Genomic DNA, 20520 nt, shown 5'->3' with positions numbered 1-20520 from the left:
AAAAAAAAAAAGAAAAAAAGAAAAGAAAAGTGTTCTCCCCTTGCCAGGGAATTATGAGGATTCGGGGGTAACAAATCACAAAAAAATTCTATCAGAAAAGCTATGGGCGATACAGAAAGAAAGTAAACATTTTTGTGAAGGAACATGAGTGTAGATTCTGCTTCTGGGCTTTTTTTTTTTTTTTTTTTTTTTAGGTTTATTGTAGGTAACTGTTCAGGCATGTAAAGTCAAGATAATTTTTGTGCAACAAAAAAGTCTATTTCCACCTCTACATAATGACAACCATAAAGAAAAGAAACAAAATACAGCTAGAAATAGCAAGCCTATTGTCAGATTATACCTGTAGAAGAAATTAAAACAAGCTATAAGCTTATGAAAACAAATCACAGCTCTTGCAGACATGTAAGTAAATCACTGTCCCAACAATGACAAATGTGAGCACAGTGGTGAAAAAACTACCATCGAAAGCGGCTTGCTTGTGCCTCCCATAAATATCTGTCTGTATACTACTGTATTCACAAGTAAGCTGCATCGGGAACAAGCCCTTTCCCAAACCCCTTATGACTGTAGGTGAACTTTGAAGTAGAATTTTTTGTTCGTTCATTTTCATTGAAATACCAGGAACCATCAGTTCATGTCTTTGGCTTCAAATTGATGATGCGGTGGGGTGGTGAGAACAGATGGAAGAAACTGTTTCCTTTCAAAATGTTACAGCGACTGGCCTTTTAAATGGGAAACTAAGAATAAACAGTTGTGTAATAATCTGTTCAACTGAAAAAAAAATTACTAGTGCCGGACAGAATATGTGTTTTCAAGTTATTTTGAAAACAGTCGGGCGCATAGCTATTTTAGTGTTAGTACTTTTGCTGTTGATATCCACGCTCATGGAAAAGATTTGCATTTGTTAAGTCCTAAGAAAAAGGAGCAGCAAAACCAATGTGAAGGAAAGTGAACTTGACCAGTTTATAATGCTTTGTTTCCTCTCTTAAATAGTTACAAACAATCCAAGGAGAACATGGACATGCTGACAAGCACTAGTATGAATAAATGTTTACAATGAAGTTTTTCAGTGTCATGCCATTTTTCGTCGTCTTTTTCTCATCTTGTATAAGATAATTGATATCTTTTATGACAAGAAAAGGAAAACTCTTTTTATGCATTTGCATTAATGAATTATAGCTTTCATAATCTGGCTCTTGTATCAAAAAGCAATGCAAAGACAAAACGAATGATGTGTGCGGAACAGTAAGCCCTTTTTACTTATCAGTTACTGAAAACATAGTTCAGGCTTGCTACCAACAGTCTTCATACAATGCAGAAGCAACTACTGCACAAGCCATTCAAGCGCAGTGCCTTTGCCCCCTTGATACCTGCATGTCTCCTGAAAAGCATTTCATGACAAAACAACAACAACAACAACGCACACACACACACACACACACACACACACACACACACACACACACACACACACACACACACACACACAAATTCCATGACAGTTTCATTTTTTTCTTCTTCAAGACCGCATTCAAAGCGCAAAAGAGAGAGGAAGTTGAAGCCTTTTCAGTCAAATAAGCCTTTGGCTCCAGGTTTGTAAAGAATATTTTTATTTAGAACCTGGGTCGCTCCGATCTCGAGAGGGATAGTCTCTGCAAGATTTGGCACATCATTAAAGACGCACACACACACGCACACACACACACAATCGCACACACGCAGGCACACACACGCGGGTAAGTACACACACACGCAGGCACACACGCACGCAAGTGCGCACGCACACAACCGCGCGCACGCGCACAAACACAGATGCTTTACTCTATCTTAAAATGTAATGTTATCGTACCTCAAATGCATTTTTTTTTCTTTTTACATGATAACTGATGTGTGTGTGGTGATGAGGGAAGGGTTGGTCAGTACTTGTTTTTCTCTTTGATATTTGCTGATGGGCATTTTGAGTGAGCCGAAAGAAAAAGTTCTGTTTTGGTTGAAAAACACAGTAAAGTATACTGAATTTAACTGAATTGAATTGAATGGCTTAAGGGACAGAGATGTCCCTTGATCCACAGGTGGACTCACATGCTCTAACATATCCTGCGTGAGCGCAAGTGTTCAAGTGTTCAAGCACACGATTTTTTTTTTAATGTACCAGTCCCTTTTCTTTCTCTTCGTGCGCCCACGCTGCTAAAAAAAGCATGACACTTTGGGTGTGCATACACATGACTCTTTTTTTTTTTTAAATTTTATGAATATGCCTTCTTCTCGTTGTCGCCTGGGCTTCTTTTGTGTGCCCGAAAGGCGTGCAGCTTATGGAAATGACGATACGGCGCGACGATTATGTTCATTGGAGCTCTATGAGACCACAGCCTCTTGCCCAAACTGATCAAGTTTTTACGTATATGTTTTTATTTTTTAGTACGTCAACGGCAGCTCCTCTAAAGATGTGTGTAAAAATGTTACACTGCTGATATGTTTACATTATTTATTTTGCTTGTTCATTGTATCTGCGTATCATGTTATAAAGGCCCACAGTTATATGACTGGGAATCGCTTTGAGAGGTTTCTACAGGTTCCATTGTTGTTCACAGATATAACTTTATCAGTGAGCTAAATTGAGCCGGGATATAACCTTTTGCTCTGTAAATTGCCAATGTCTTGGCAGTTCTAAGAAACGAAGAGATGTATTTCATTGTTTAAGACAGACAGGACATGATATATTCTTACTCCAAGACTCTCACTTAGACCCAAAATGGATAAGTACTATAGCTGAATGGGGATACCAGTCGTATTTTGCTTCATTTGATTCTAGCTCTAGAGGCGCAGCCTTACTAATGGAATTCATTGCCCTCACACCTCCGTTACACCCCAACACCCGCATTCAAGAGAGCACTCAAAACATATCTTTTGAAACTGTATTTTTCTCACTGAAAATTTCTGTATATGTTTGCTGTGATTTTTGTTGCTGGGTGTGCTGTTTGTGTTGATCTGTATAAATTATATCTGTGATGATTTTGGTGTGTTATTCGCGATACCTGGTTCCCTGGTGTTTATATGAGTTTGGTGTGTTATTCGCGATACCTGGTTCCCTGGTGTTTATTTTTGACAATGGTGAATGTGATATGCTTTGTTTTGCTGTGATTTGCACCCGTGTGATTTGAGACTGATGGCGCCTGTGTCGATTTACATATCTTTATGTTACTTAGTCTTACATATGTATATTTTAGCCAATATTATGTGAAACTGTGTAGACTTTGTACATATTTTACGACACTTAGTCTTAAATACATATCTTTCATTGTAAAGCGCGGTGAGCCCCGTCTGAGATGGGGGTACTGCGCTATATAAGCCTGCATTTTATTATTAAGATTTCAAAATAATTTCGAATTCAAATTTAAGAAAGCTTACAGAGATTTAGGTGGAAGTTATATACTTGTCCTGATTGATTTATGAATGAAGAAGATATTTCTATTGTTAATTTGTATTGTCCTAATCGAGATCATGTTTTATTAATGAAAATTCGGTCTGAGACAATTTCTTTCTCAACGTTTAAAAAGCGACAATGAGAGGAGGAAGGAAAATGGTTTAAAAAAAGAGAAAATATGTGATATGGAGAAAAAAGAAAATAAAAACGAAGAAGAAATTAAAACATTAAAAAACAACAACACACAAACGAAATGCTCCAGAGTATTAGGGATAAGAAAATGAAAGGTGTACTTTTGCGATCAAGTGCTAGGTGGATTTCACATGGTGAAAAAGTAAGAGGGTATTTTTGTGGACTAGAGAAGCGTCACTATATCAGTAAACAAATGATAAAACTAAGCGATACAAGAAGTAATTTCTTAAAGGAAACCAAAAACATTTCTAGGAAAAACTATATGAGAAAAAAAAAGCCGCAGAAAAATGTCAAATAGAGAACGTAGTTCATGAAATGCCCAGACTATCTGAACAAACATCGGCAATTCTGGAAAGAAAGATAACTTTCGAGGAAGCTACTCTAGCTCTAAAGAACATGAAAAATGATATATGTCCTGGAACAGATGGGTTTACTTCTGATTATTTTTCTGGAATAAAATCGGGGTATTTGTAATTAGGCCATTAAATGAAGGGTTAGATAAGATTGAAATATCAACAACTCAGAAAGAGGGAATTATAATATGAATTCCAAAAGGTGAAGAACCAAAAGAATTCATTAAAAACTGGAAACTGATTACATTATTGAATGTCGCGTGTAAGGTTGGTTCGGCATGCATGACCAACAGAACAAAATCGGTATTGCCAGAATTAATCAGTGAAGACCAGACAGGTTTTGTGCCTGGTAGCTACATCGTTGATGACATCAGAGATATGACTTTAGATGGAACATAATCTCCCTGGGCTACTACTATGTATTGACTTTGAAAAGGCATTTGACACATTAGACTGGTCATTTATGAATTGCGTTTTCAGGGCTTTGGGTTTTGGAAACACTATATGTAACTGGGTAGAAACATTCTATAAAAATATCAAGGCAGCAGTAACTGTGAATGGACAGGCATCGAGTTGGTTTCATACTGAAAAAGGATGTAGACATGGAGATCCCATATCACCGTATCTATTCATTTTGGGTGTTGAAATTCTGGCACTAATGATAACGGAAAATGAAGGTATCAAAAGCATTTTTACAAATGGAATTCTTCCCTTAAATGAGCATCGTGAGTTAGCAACAGCAAAATTCGCTGTGAGATACACTTCAATGACAAAAATTGCTGATGAACTGACAGTAAGATCTGACATTGATTTTCCTAAAAGAGCTAAAGCCATTTCACCACAAGAAACAGTTGCAACTTAGGTTTCAAATTTGTTAAAAGAATCTGATGTTAACATGAAAGAGTTAGCTGCAAAACCACATCATTCTCCTGTTCCTTTTTGGGAAATGTTGAAAGCAGATCTTAATATCAGTTATTCTGAAACAAAAAAGGAAGAAAACATCAATATCGCGGACAAGTACTGCCAAAATTCATATAGCAGCAAAATATCAGAATCATCTCCATATATCTACAGATGGATCTGTTTTTGATGACAAAAAATGCTGGTGCGGCTTTCTTTAATCCTGTCTGTAAAGTTGAAAAATCTTACTGTACTGGAAAACATCTTTCCATATTCACAGCTGAGCTAATTCCATATAGTTTCAGTTTCAGTTTCAGTAGCTCAAGGAGGCGTCACTGCGTTCGGACAAAACCATATACGCTACACCACATCTGACATTTTCTATGCAAATACTTTGTCAGTTGACACCAAATTAGGCATAAAAATAGGAAAAATTCAGTTCTTTCCAGTCGTCGTGTTTAAAACAATATTGCACCTCTGGGATGGGCACAAAAAAATTTAAAAAATGAAGCCTAATTATATGCAAACTGCATTTACTGTTATATTTATATTTTTTGTATTCTCTAAACTTGGCACTTTGATCTGATATTCTGACCCAACAACAAGAGCAGTCATTAATATCATTTTTTATTCAAACAGGAACTTCTTTTGCTAAGCATGGAAGTTTTATTTATTTTGCAAAGTTTTGGTGCAGATAGTAAAAAAGGGAAATTACTCTGTAATTAATGCTAGGGGACTTAATTTGCTTTGATCTTTCTCATCTTAAACATTACATTTTGAAATTATACTCAATACATAAAAAGCTTGTTTTTTTGTGTTTTTTTTTAAGTGTATCACATGTGATTTTTAAGTTTAGGCATAAACAACAACAACAACAACAACGATAATAATAATAATAATAATAATGTTACGGAGTGCCACAAACTTATTTCCTCGTGCGGGGGAATTTAAGTGCTTCTGTTTATTTGCACGTGTTTTTTTTGTACTGGTCAGTGAGAATACTTTTCTCTGCCCAGTTCAACTGGCTCGCGACACACTGTCTGTCGCAGAGGCTTGGAAGGGAAAGGTCTCGCTGTTGGTGCTTTGTGGTTCTGGCTACAGGTAATTATATAGTATTTTTCATAAGAGTTTAAAGATATAGTTAGTCTTTTTGTGTACGCATGTTTTTTTATGTACTGTAAATGTAGTTACTATTTGTTGTGCATATTTTGGTGGAACTATGCTTTGCAATACATTGTGTAAACTTGGCTACACCGCAAATTGACCAAAGTATAGTATGTTCTCTGTACATATAATCGCTAGCATGAAGAGCAAAACTAGTATAGATCGAATAATGTTATCTTTCTATTTCTAAATGTTGAGAAACGTGGCCATGTTTTTCATAATAACCTTGTTAAATATTCCGTTCCCGTTGTTAGTCCTAACGCATGGATAATGAATAAATGTTTTCGTTCTTGTGTGTCATGTAAGCAGCATGGCCTTAATAAGAAATTGATATTTGATAATTGGAGAGTCCGTGGATAGTTTAAAATAATTATTTGAACTAATACAAATAGGGGTATGAATGGAAAAGGATGCGCCCTTACTGTTGGACTGGTGAATAGCTGTTCCTGGACTTCTTCAATCACACAAACACAAGATTTTGACTGTGAGTAGACCTATTGTATTTCTCTTTGACATATCCCTTGCCAAATGGTTATTCTCACCACACCACCACTGGTGACATTATCACCACCCTGCATCAACCACTACCATGTCTAAACGATGTTGTCCCGGCCCTGACCCGTGCTGTGCTTGTCTCTTCATTCATCACTCATGATATCCTACACAACCCTAACACTTTGCTGCCTTCTGGCATATGGCAACTGGTCCTCTCAGCATCTCTAATGGCTCGAACATACCCAGTGCAAATAACTCTTCTGTTGCCCCCTGTGGGATTTGTTACAGAACTGTGGGTTGGGATGACCGCAGCGTGGAATGTGTGGAATGGAGGTGGTTCCATGCATCATGCCAGATACTCAGACCTATATTGACGTTGGAGCTTCTGATGTTAGCTGGCATTGTGAACTTTGCCAATCACCAAATTACAGCACTGCGGCCTTCGATCTTCACGGTGTGGAACAGGAAATATACAGACACAACTCTCCTGCAAACCACTCAGGCTTTACCCTTCACTCAGATGATTCATTTTACGCTCTCCACTGCTCTTCTCCGACTGGTCAGAGTCAACAGAACAAAAATTCAAACCGCCCTCTCCGCATCCTTACTGTAAATTTTCAGTCAGTTGTCGGAAAAGTGGCTGAGATCAGCAACCTCTTCCAAAGTCTCCGCCCGGACGTTGTCCTCGGCACCGAGACATGGCTGTGCCCAGAAATTGCCTCCAACGAGATCTTCCCTCCTACATTCAAAATCTTCAGGAAGGATCGAAACAGGAATAGAGAAAGCGTCCTCATTGCAGTTGCTGACAACCTTGTCAGCTCGGAGGATCCCAGCCTTGACAGGCCTGACTGTGAGATCCTGTGGGCCAAGGTCAAGCTCAGGGGTGAGAGGGATTTGCTGATAAGCAGCTACTACCACCCACCCAACAGCTACACTACAAGCCTGAGGGAAGTGGCAGAGTCAGCAGATTTACAAGTGAGGCAAGGAATGCCATCGTTGTTCTTGGCGGTGATTTCAACCTCCCTGGATGGGACTGGAAGAAGAAGGTGCTGAAGAAAGGGGCACCTTATCCACGTCTACACCAGGAATTCAGGGACATCATCGCTGATCTTGGCATGGACCAGACTGTCGAAAAGCCCATCAGGGGAGACAACATCCTCGACCTGCTGATAACAAACCTTCCCAACATGTTCCCCCGTATCAAAATTGTACCTGGCCTCTCTGACCATGACATAGTGTATTCAGAGCTCCAGATCAACGCCGCTCGCGCCAATCAGACGGTGCGCCTTGTTCCCTGCTATGGCAAAGCTGACTGGGACGGCCCCCGGAAGGCAGCACAGGAGCTCACCAACACCATCCTCCATACCTATTCCAACTCGCCGGATACTGAAGCGATCTGGACAGCCCTCAAAACAGGCATCAACGAGTGCGTTGAACAGTTCATTCCGCACAAGAAGCTTGGCCAGAGGAGAAATCCACCATGGATAGACTACCAGACACTAAGGCTCATCAGACGCAGAGACAGAATTCACAAGAAAATGAAAAGAACTGGCAGACAAGACCTCTATGATGCATTTAAGTCACTCAAGAGATAGGGGCAGCAAAGACTCGGGGAACCAGTACTGGAAATACATCCAAGGCCTCATCTTTGAAGAACAGTCTGAGCAGCCCATCCCTACAAAACGATTCTGGACATTCATTAAATCCAGACAGAATGACAGTTCTGGCATTTCGCCCCTGAAAGAAGCAGGAAGACTGGTCACCAGTGACAAAGAAAAAGCTGAAATATTAAACCGCCACTTCCAGTCTGCCTTCAGCAGTAAGGAACATTTCAGTGATGAAGAGTTCAGGGACAGATGTCCCATGCCACCACGTGATCCTCAGCAGCCCCTGTTAAAGCAGGTACACGTCACGACTACCAGCGTCGAGAGACTCCTACGTAACCTCGACCCTTTCAAGGCATGCAGCCCAGACGGGATCAGCCCCCATGTCTTGAGAGAGCTAGCGACGGAACTAGCCTCATCGCTCACACTACTATACCAGACATCCCTCGACTCTGGGGTTGTCCCTGTTGACTGGAAGACTGCCAACGTGTATCCTGTCTTCAAGAAAGGGGAACGATACAATGCAGAAAATTACAGGCCCATCTCCCTGACAAGTATTCCGTGCAAGCTCCTGGAGCATATACTGGTCAGCAAGATCATGGCGTACTGCGAAGAGTACCAGATTCTCTGCACGGAACAGCACTGATTCCGGAAGGGTCGCTCATGCAAAACGCAGCTACTCGGCTTCGTGGACGAAGTGTCTGAGGCCCTTGAACAGGGATACCAGGAGGACTTACTTGTCTTCGATTTCTCGAAGGCCTTCGACAAAGTTAACCAAAGCCTCATGACCCACAAGCTTGGACACTACGGAATCGTCGGGATCATCAACACCTAGATCCAGAACTTCCTCAATGATAGGAGGCAGTCCGTCGTCGTCAATGGTTCCAGGTCAGAGGTTGCTCCAGTAGATTCAGGAGTCCCCCAGGGCTCCATCCTTGGACCGAGCCTGTTTCTACTCTACATCAATAACCTACCGACCGGACTGTCCGCCAGGGCCAGGCTGATGACACTGCCTGCCACAAAGACGTCAAGACAGCCGAAGACCAAGAGGAGCTGCAAGCGGATGTGGACACCCTAGCTTTCTGGGAACAGCGGTGGAAGATGTCTTTCCACCCCCAGAAATACCAGCTGTGTGTGGGATCCCCACACCACTGAAGACATTAACACCACTGAAAAGGTGCAGCGTAGAGCAGCTCGCTGGGCCTCACAGCGCTTCCGCCAAACCTACTGTGTGGATGACATGCTCCTTGACCTGGAATGGCCAACGCTGCAAGCCAGACGGAGGCGTGCGAGATTCACTATGTTCTACAAGGTGCACAACAGCCTAGTACATGTTGATTCCAAACATCTCCCCTCTGTCAGTCGCCTCAGCGAAATAACTAGAAAGTCCCACCCCCTGCAATACGACATTCCATCCAACAGGACACAGTGCCGGCAGATGACATTCTTTCCAAGAACCATCCCGGAATGGAACAACTTGCCCACTGAATCCGCCACTGTGCCATCTCTGGCAGTCTTCCAGGCCAGGATGGCAAACCTCTGACCAGCTCCAAACAACATCAAACTACCCCCCACCCCCACCCCCTCTCCACAATCCTCCAAATCCTGTTAAACTTAGAACTAACTAAAACAGCCCACTCGGAACTACCCTCCGGAAAAGAATTTGTGCAGCAGATTCATTGACAAGTCGATGCTGGCTACCCATCCAAAGGAAGAAGAAAAGAGAATGTGGAAATTATATACAGCATATATCTTACGGGTCTTAATACACCGTCCCAGAGTTCCGGGGCAGACGTAGAGACAGCCCAGTCCGAGGAGACGGGATCAACCCACCGTCCGAGGAGACGTGGTAACGGCCCAGTCCGGGGAGACTGGAGCGGGACAGACCTGGCTGAGGTTTGGTGAGGCTGATGCAGCCACGAGACAACGTGTCTTGAAGACAAATACACGTCCTGAAGAACCACGAAATTTGTGTGTGTGGCACAAGACCAGAGGTGATATGTGTGTTGACTGTTAGTTCGTGGACCCACAAAACATTGAAGAACAGAAGTCAGCATTCCCCAGACTCAAAATCGGATGCCTGCATTTGTGTGTGTATGTGTATGTGTGTGTGTGTGTGTGTGTGTGTGTGTGTGCATATGTATGTCTACTAACTGTAGAAGAAATTTTGAATCCTTTTGTGTGTGTTAAATTATATAGGCTCAGGGGCAATACCTTGTGTCTGTTTTGTTCACGGAGTGCAGGAGAATGAGATGAACTCGCACGTGTTTGTTTGTTACCTTCCTTTAGTCTAGTCTGTCTTCAACTCTCTTGCGTAACAAATAATGAAAATAACAATGATTATACGATTTTGCTGATTATACCACATGTTCACCATTGCTTTTTGCTTTGAAGCTCCTTCAGATAATATAAAAGTATCTGTGCCTTCACTTTGTTCACACCATACCCATAATGAGCGCCATCAAAGCTCTCCACATCCGCCGTCATATTGAGGGAGTCAAAGATGGCCACGTCCCAAGGTCTTAGATGCTCTTTCATTTTCTTGCTGAAATCGATCACTGGTTGAAGGGGGTCACGTGGGGTCTTTAACTTGCCCCAGCGGTGAGGGGGGGCCCAGACGAGCAAAGGCCAGTGAGAACCGCTGTCATTTCTCTCTTGCAGCACTGGCTGCATGACCATATTGAAGGTGGCCTGGTCTTTAAATTTGTCGTGGCCACCCAAGCCGATGAAGGCAAGACTGCGAGGAGTGTGGTGCAGCTGAGAAATCAGCTGACGTATGTCTTCGTTGTGATTCTTGGAAAAGTACCGCAGAACAGCACTCCTGTCTGGGCACTTCCTCACATCTCTATCCAACCACATACGACACTCCTTCATCGTGAACATGTAAATGCCCGCACACTGGCGTCTCAGATCTGAAACAACAATTATTGTCCATGGGAGCTAACTTTTCATGTCGACGAGTATTCGAATGAGCATGAAGAAAACATGTTTTAAATTATATGAAACAGACAATACTGTGCTCTGAATTGAGAGCACTCATGCACATTCATCTATATCACACACACACACACGCTTGCACGCGCGTACGCACACACGCATTCCTGCCCACCCCATGAAAAAACTCTCTCCCCCCCTCTCTATCTCTTTCACACACACACACACACACACACACACTGTCTGTCTGTTTGCCTGTCTACGTCTCTCTAGGAGAGATGGATGGGAAAGGCGGTTCAAAGGCCAGCAATCAAGCAGGCAAAAATCAGCACAAACAAAAGCCACAGCCTCAGGGCATGAACAATGAACACTCACCAGCAGGAGTTTTCTCACTAAAGGCTCCAGTGATGGGGTTCCCTCTGACGGCCAAGAGGAAGGCCGTGTACACATGACGTGTGAACGAGTCACCCACGAAGAAGATGGTGGTATTTCTCAGTAGATGACATATCTCTTCCACCGACATCTCGTCCACTTGGCACAACTGGTTGCTTGGACGCCATCTTGCATACTCTGCATGGAGTGGATTGCGCATGTCGTGGCACTTAGGGCACACGCATTGGTCCACGGATCGGTTGGTGCAGCGGTTGTGATAACAGCAAGGCTTATCTCCCTCTGTGTCACACATGGCTCGAAACCTGAAGAAAATAAAAAAAATTGATTAAGTAAATGATTGTTTGATTCATTGATTAACTGGTTGATTGATTAATTAGTGAATTAACTAACAAGCACATAGATAACTAGATGAATGAATAGAATTATTAAATGAACGAATAAAAGCCATGGAGATCTTTGTAGTCATTTCTCCTTTTTCATCACACGTGTGTGCACGTTTGTGTGAATGTGTGTGCACACGCATGTCAGGGAATGGCAAAAATAATTGCTCATGCATACATATTCCCCAAATGACAAAAATGTGTGTGTGTGTGTGTGTGTGTGTGTGTGTGTGTATGCGGGTGTTTGTGTGTGTGTGTGTGTATGTGTGTGTGTGTGTTTGTGTGTGTGTGTTTGTGCTTAGACGGTGTTTGCCTTCATGTGTGTGAATTTGCATGTGCCTGGTTGGCAGAGAGGAAGTAGTATGAAAGAAGGAGAGAAAGGCAGAGATGACGAACCTCCATGCGCGTTTAAGAAAAGTGACATTCCCACAAAGGCCGTCCTTCCGTTGCAGTCCTCTGGGCATCCCATATTGCTCTTCTCTAACCTGTAGGCAGCACAGTCCACACTGTCAGCTTGTCTTCACTGAGGAGCAGTATGTGGGTCACTGTATCCACATGGGGGTCAGTATGAGGGTGACTGTCTTCACTGTGGGGTCAAAATGAGGGTTAGTACCTGTTCTTGGGGTTAGTATGGGGTCATTATCTTCATGGGAAGCAGTATGTGGTCACTATCTTTACTGGGAGCCCAGTTTGGGGTAACTATCTTTACTGGGGGTTAGGGCCGTATGGGGGTCACTATTTTCACGCGGGGTGGAGGGGGCAGTATAAGAAGTATGGGGTTCACTGTCTTTACTGGGGGCAGTATGGGGCCCACTGTCTTCACTTGGAGCGTGGGGGCGGGGGGGGGGGTGGGGGGGGGGGGCAGTGTCGGGGTCACTGTCGTTAATTGGGGGTCACTGTCATTAATGGGGACTGTATGGGGGTCACTGACTTAACTGGAGGGCAGTTGGTGGTCACTATCTTCACGGGGGTAGGGGGGGCAGTATGATATGAGGGTCACTGTCTTTAATGGGGGCAGTATGAGGGTCACTGTCTTCATTGGGGGCAGTATGGGGTCACTGACTTAACTGGAGGGCAGTATGAGGGTTAGTCTTAACTGGGGGCAGTATGGGGGTCACTGTCTTCACTGGTGGTTTTATGGGGGTCACTGTCTTCACTGGGGCAGTATGGGGGTCACTGTCTTCACTGGGGGAAGTATGAGGGTCACTGTCTTCACTGGGGGCAGTATGCGGTCACTGTCTTCACTGGGGGCAGTATGGGATCACTATCTTTACTTGGGGCAGTAAGAGGGTCACTGTCTTCACTGGGGGCAGTATGGGGGTCACTGTCTTCACTGGCGGCAGTATGGGGGTCACTGTCTTCACTGGGGACAGTATGGGGGTCACTGTCTTCACTGGCGGCAGTATGGGAGTCACTGTCTTCACTGGGGGCACTATGGGGGTCAGTGTCTTCACTGGCGGCAGTATGGGGTCACTGTCTTGACTGGGGGTAATATGGGGGTCATATCTTCATTGGGGGCAGTATGGGGTGACTGTCTTTGCTGGGAGCAGTATTGGGGTCATATCTTCATTGGGGGATCAGTATGATGCTCACTATATTCATCGGGGTTCAGTCTGAGGGACAATATCTTCATGGGGGGGGGGAGAGGGGGGAGTGTGTGGTCACTATCTTCACAGGGGGTCAGTATCGGGGATCACTATCTTCACTGAGGGGTCAGTATGAGGGCCACAGTCTACACTTGGGGACCATTTTGATGGTCACTATATTCACCGGTGGTCAGTCTGAGGGTCACTATCTTCAGGGGGATGGGGGAAGTGTGGATTCATTATCTTCATGGGGGCAGCATAAGGGTCTTCACGTGGGGGTCAGTATGAGGGTCACTTTCTTTACTGGAGGTTAGTGTGAGGGTCAATATCTTCATTCAGGTTCAGTATTTGGGTTACTGTCTTCACTGGGGGATCAGAATGAGGGTCATTATCATCACTGGGGGTTGCGGGGGTCAGTATTTGAGTCAATAATTCACTGGAAATCAGTATATGTGTCAGTATCTTCGCTGGGGATACGTATGTGGGTCCGTATTTTCACTGAGGCATGTATGAGGGACAATATCTTCAGTGGGGGTCAGTATCTTCATTGAGGGACAGTATGAGATACAGCTGCTTCACGGGTGTCAGTATCTTCACTGAGGGACAGTGCTTCACGGGGGTCACTATCTTCGCTGAGGGACAGTATGGGGGACAGCTGCTTCACGGGGGTCAGTATGGGGTTCTGTACGGTGGTCAGTATCTTCACTGGGGGTCAGTTTGAGGATCACTATATTCACTGAGTCTAGGTCTGTTCACTACGAGTATATGCTCACTAAGGTTATGTTAACTAAGGGTAAGTTTGTTCACTAAAAGTGAATATGTTCACTGACGGTGTTCAATGGGGATAAGTCTGTTCAGTGAGGATAGGTATGTTTACTGAAGGTAAGTATGATCAGGAAGGGTAAGTACGTTCACTAAGGGTAGGTGTGGGCAGTAAGGATCAGTATGTTTAATAAACATGATTCGTGAATAGGACTTGAACTGTGAACAACACAAGGTGTGAGGCATGCAAACTACGATATTGGACAAAAATGTGCTTGACGAAGGAGCGGATAATGAGAAAGTACATGGAGACACAGATATTAACTATGTCCCGTTCAATCAACAGACAGACAAAGAAATAAAGACAACAAACACTCTTGCCATTGATAAATCTGGCCATCTTACATGTTTGTGAAATTTGTTCATCTTCTGAATGTCAGACGGCGTCATGGGCAGTCGCTCCCAACGCCCTTGTGTCATGGAGTGCATGACGTCTGGACATTGCGCGTGTTGCAGCCACAGTGCTGTGTTCAGCCACGCGTTCTGAACAGTCCAGGCTGGGGACCAAGTGAACAGCAGACACACCGCCATGGTCACCACACACATCACCAACAGCACACCACGTCTGTTCAGCAGGCAGCGGCTGAGATTTAACTTCATCATCAGGGTAAGATGGCCACGTTGTCCTAGATTCAGAGTTTCTCCTGCACGGCGTAGGTTCCGGCCTTTATAGCCAAGCAGCAAGGCAGGTCCTTCAGTTCTGTTGTTTTTTTCTCAAGTCTGAAACAAATGCAACATGGGAAGAAACTTGATCCTCTCTCTCTTTCTCTCTTCATCTCTGTGAATATATGTCTGTATGTGTGTGTGTGAGTGTGTAGTACACACACCTTTAGATTTCGCAGAACAGCACCAAAGATGACATTCGTAACCCTCCACAATGAAAAAAGTCATTTAGCACCTGATCCGCTTTGCAGCTCGCAGCGATTTTAGGCAGGCGGGATTCAGGTTGTTGATTGTCAGATTTTGACATATAGTAAACTTTAGGGTTTGTTTTACCTAAAATTGAAGTATTTATGTGTAATTGTGTTTTCTTTTGTCTCAAATATGTGTTTGAAACATCCATCCCTTCCTTCTGATCACATATGACTTCACTATTTACCACAACCCAAAAGTTCTCAGACTGCGTAATTTTGTTAAATCTGTCCAATATTATCTCGTAGCAGGTGTTTGACCACTGCTTTACCACTACAGACCATTGTTTGACCACTGTATGGAAAGAATGGCCATCTGTGGAGCTAAATATTTTATGTCTCGTTCTCAGTTCTCCACGGAAGGCCAGGAGCACTCTGACATGCAACACAGGGCACAGCACACACGTATGTAACGCGTGCTGTCGTGGAAACAAGCTGTCTAACACACACCACGGACAATCACGGAATGAAGTTCTCAACACACACACACACACACACAACGGCACACACACACACACACACACACACACACACGTGAAATCACTGATTTGAACATTCACAGCCGGTGGAAGCATCACTGACGAGAAAGGGACGTCCAACTGTCCAACTGAAACGGTTCAAGTTCAGCACGGACACAGACTCAACCGTGAAAATGCACTTTCCTATTTCGGTATGTGACTTTTCTGCACAGCACGTTGTTAAAACCTCTTGACTGCGCTGTTGACGTACGGCGTACGTCATGAAATGTCGCTCACCAATGCTGTATTGACGTGCGCCGTACGTCATGTTACAACGTTCTATGTTTCGAGTCCCGCATTACGGAAAATGCAGTCTGCTAACCATTAAATTAGCTCCCCTGAGAGCTCTTTATCTCCTGAGTTCCATAAGCTAAAATTATTCATCAGATTGTCATATTTATGGCGAAAGTTTTGCAAGTTTGTACGAAGCTCAAGTTGTGTTTGCAAAGCCATGGCTGAACACAGAAAAACCCCAACACTTGCACTAATACTGAAAGAAATCTTTCGCGATGCAAACAGTAGAGATGAAGATTGTGGACTGAATGAGATAGAACTGCGTGAAGTTGATGCCGAAGACGCTGATTTTGACATGGGGGGGGGGGGGGGGGGGGGGGGGAGGGGGGGTGAGCGTGCGCGCGATATACACTGTTGGACTTCGATATGTTATCACCAACCCGTAAAGTTTACCCCCACACCCACCCCCCACCTCCCAACCTTCGGCCAAGCCGCCGCACTATGCTTTGATCTCGCTGCCTGAAACAAACTTCCAAACTTTTATGGGCCACTGTTATGACCCTTTTATGGCCCCATCTTGGAGCGCCCCACCCCAGATGCAGATGTTTGGGGGCCAACGAGGAGACGTCACACATAAGACAAAAACCTACATTTGAGAACACACACACACGCACACACACACACACACACACACACACACATACACATGCACACACACACACACACACTCGCGCGCGCGAACGCACACACAAACGCACACACAATCTAACACACACATGGACCATCTGACGCCACCCCTCCCACCGTCCCCATCGCCCACATGCACACCCACGCACATAATTCAAATGCACGCGCTAGCATACACAGACACACACACACACACACTACACACACACAGAGGCACACACACACACACACACACACACACACACATCGACACAGTAAGCACACCAGACACAAAAGTTGTAAGTTTTATGACCCAGCCAAGTGACGGAGATAACACGATTTCAAAGATAAAAGCACTAGAGATAAGATAACATTGGTCGCGATCGCGTGCGCGCACACACGCAAGCGCGCCCTTACACACACACACACACACACACACAGAGATAAACAGAAACGCGGACAGACAAACAGACAGACACCCACCCACCCCCACACCCCTGACACACACACACACACGCGCGCGCGCGCGCGCGAGCGTACACACACATGTATACACACATCCACACACACACGCGCGGGCACGCACACGCATGTATACCTGCATGTGCAAATAAAAAAGACCAAAATAACATAATTATGATATTCATAAGCTGAAACTGAAGGTACTTCATACAAGTAGTTTATATATATACACTTGTGTACTGAAAGATACATATGCTAGCTTTATCAGTGGATTGGTGACATTTCATTTGATTTGGCGACATTTCAGCGTTCACTTAGTAACCGTTGGTTTGTCGTCTTTATTTCTTTCACTGACAGTTCATGACTTCAACCGTTTGCTTTGCTTTGTGGGGCACGTGGGGTTCGGAAGCTATTCCAAGTATTTGAATAGTAACTAAGCTCGAAAGCATGTCTATGTTCCCCCATGTCTATATTCCCCCCGTTAGTCAGGTCAGGGGCATAGCCCTTGCTACTGGTACCATGTAACCCAGTATTATCTGCCGCATGTGAAGTCTCCCAACGACGGACTAGGCGGAGAAGGAAACAGAAGAGGATGACCAAAGGGCAGGGGGAGCTCTTATCCTTGGCTGGAAGTCCTCCCAGGAGACGGAACTCCGAAGAAAAAACCTGCACCTGCCGAGGCCGTTCTACACGCGGCACTATCTGCACCTGTGGGACTCTGAGCGTCGGTAGGCGAGAGAGTGGGGAAGGGACTGCACAACTCTTCACTAAAAAAAAGTCGCCTGTGCTGGTCAGGCAACCAGGCTAATGTCGGAACGAGTTAGTGGTAACGGGGACAGGCAGAGGATGCTGCTGGCAGTTCCTAGTCACGACTCTGCACGCAGGCGGCTGTGGGGTGATGGTCGTCCACCGTAGACTGGGGCAGATGGGGCGCCCGTATCCTTACACAGCGTCAGAGCAGCCCTTTTTAGGGACAGCACTGCCCTCCCCACATGGAGAAGGGGAGATAAAAAGATCCCTAAACAAAGCCTGCCTTGCCTAGTACCTAGTAGGAAACCGCACCTACTTGGACATCCAACACTAGCAGTCGAAAACAACAGAAGAAAAGAACCAGGAGTCATGCCCTGACTCTGGGTGCCTGGAATGTTCGCACTCTTTGGGACAGAGACGACAGATCAGAAAGGTGCACAGCGCTCATTGCCAGAATGCTTGATCGCTGCCAGGTGAACTTAGCAGCCCTGAGCGAAACCAGGATTGCGGGTGAAACCCAGCTGGAGGAAGTTGGAGGGGGCTACTGCACTGGATAGCCAGAAGGCACCCCAAGAACCTCAGGCGTGGGCTTTGCCATACAAACCAAACTTGCACGACAGCTTGACAGCCTTCCACGTGGGATAAACGATAGGCTGATGACCCTGCGTCTGAAGCTGTCCGAGGATCACCTCGCCACAGTCATCAGCTGCTATGCCCCGATGATGACCAACCCTGATGACATCAAAGAAGCCTTCCACGAGGAGCTCAGCCACACCATTTCAGCGGTAGACAGAAAGGCCAGGCTGGTCATCCTTGGGGATTTCATTGCCCGCGTCGGCGTGGACTTCTCGTGGCCAAAAGTCCTAGGACAGCGCGGCACTGGTAAGTGCAACTCCAACGGACTGCTTTTGCTCTCGCTCTGCGCGCAGCATGGACTGACCATCAACATCTTCTTCCAACAAGCGGACAATTACAAGAACACATGGATGCACCCCCGCTCCAAGCAGTGGCACATGCTGGACTATGTGATTGTCCGGCAGAGGGACAGAGGTGATGTTTCCAGTACACGCTGCATGAGAGGAGCAGTCTGTTGGTCGGACCATCGCCTTGTACGCAGTAAGATGAACATCAGACTTGCACGCAAGCTCCAACCAGCCAGGCAGAATCCCCCTAGGAAGCTGAACATCCACCGCCTCCCCATCACCAAGGATGTGCTGCAGCAGCAAATCCAAGCAGCTCTCCAACAAATTCCTGCATCGACTGATGTAAAAGAAGTATGGAGCATCTTTAGAGATGCTGTGTACACAGCAGCAGCTGACACACTCGGCTTTGTACAGGGGAGCCACAAAGACTGAATTGACGAGAACGACTCTGGAATCTCCAAGTTCCTGGACACATTGCATATACGGCATCAGGATCACATTTCTAATAAAGACTGCCAGAGGAAGAATAACCAGTACTTGCAAACCAAGCAACTCGTACAGAAGAGGCTGCGTGAGAGGAAGAACACCTGGTGGGAGAGAAAGTCCGAAGAGCTTCAGTCCGCTGCTGATGCTCGCGACACGAAGACCTTCCATGATGGTCTCCGAGCTGCGTATGGGCCGTGAGTCACAGTATGAACCCCTGTCCGAGCCTTGGACCAGACCACCCTCCTGACAGACAAGAAAGACATCCTTGCCCGCTGGGCAGAGAACTTCAACATCCTCCTCAGCAGGGACTCGTCCGTATCTGACGAGGCAATTGCAGCCCTCCCACAGCTACCAGTCAATGACTCGCTAGCTGCCCCTCCCACCAAGGCCGAGACCCGGAAAAGCACCAGGAGCGGATGGAATCCAGGCCGACATCTACAAGTATGGACAGGTTCTCAACCTTCTGCAGGCGCTTTGGACTCACCATCAGCCTCAGCAAGACCGAGTCCATGTATCAACCAGCTAGCTCACAGAACGCCAGTGCCTCCCACCCACCTGCAATCAAGATCGATGGCACAGAGATCAAGTCAGTCGACAAGTTTTGCTACCTGGGCAGCACCCTATGCAGCAACGGAGCCCTTGATGCAGAAGTGACGCTGCGTATCGCCAAGGCCAGCTCCGCCTTTGGCAGACTCAACAACAGGCTGTGGAATAACAAAGGCATTAGAATCAGCACCCAAATCAAAACCTACAGAGCTGTTGTGCTGACCACTTTGTTGTACTGTTGTGAAACATGGACGACGTATCGCCGTCACATTCAACAACTTGAGCAGTTGCCTACGAAAGATCCTCGGCATAAAGTGGCAAGACAGGGTCTCCAACCTCCAGGTCGAAAGCCTGCTGATCCAGTGCCAGCTACGCTGGACAGGACACGTTCTCCACATGACAGACAGCAGGATCCCGAAGATGCTACTGTATGGCCAGCTGAAGGAAGGCCACCGCGAACTTGGAAGACCCTGCAAGCGCTTTAAGGACACCTTGAAGACAAACCTCAAAGCCTGTGACATAGACATCGCTTCCTGAGAAACTGATGCCCTTGACCGCTCTCGCTGGAGGATGCTGTGCTCTAGTGGCATAAAGACGTTTGAAAACAAGAAAACGCTGGCCATTAAGGAGAAGCGTGAGCAAAGGAAGCAGGGCTCAACTTCTGGAGACGTTTTTCCTTGCAAAACCTGTGGGAAGTGCTGCGCATCCAGAATCGGCCTCTTCTCCCATATGAGGACACACACCGACAGATAATCCTGCCTGCCTACTCATCCGTCG

General features: G+C 45.5%; 1 protein-coding gene across 4 annotated transcripts in view; it reads right to left on the bottom strand.

Moving 5' to 3' along the window:
• LOC143284741 (uncharacterized) overlaps positions 1–20520 on the bottom strand; it is a 66446-nt gene that overhangs the window by 21265 nt on the left and 24661 nt on the right. For 3 of the 4 annotated variants that reach the window (XR_013055602.1, XM_076591700.1, XM_076591701.1), the window contains exons 2-5: positions 14593–14967; positions 12236–12324; positions 11442–11761; positions 10579–11044 (exon numbers count right to left, since the gene is read on the bottom strand). Coding sequence is in view for 2 of the 4 variants with exons in the window: in XM_076591700.1 (XP_076447815.1) it covers positions 10579–11044; positions 11442–11761; positions 12236–12324; positions 14593–14850 (1133 nt within the window). In the remaining 2 variants the exon portion in view is untranslated. The remainder of the gene's footprint in view (positions 1–10578; positions 11045–11441; positions 11762–12235; positions 12325–14592; positions 14968–20520) is intronic. The other variant, XR_013055603.1, reaches the window with a different exon arrangement.

This window comes from Babylonia areolata, chromosome 8, assembly GCF_041734735.1.
Source record: "Babylonia areolata isolate BAREFJ2019XMU chromosome 8, ASM4173473v1, whole genome shotgun sequence".
Taxonomy (NCBI): Eukaryota; Metazoa; Mollusca; class Gastropoda; order Neogastropoda; family Buccinidae; genus Babylonia; species Babylonia areolata.
This window is presented reverse-complemented; position numbering and strand designations above follow the sequence as displayed.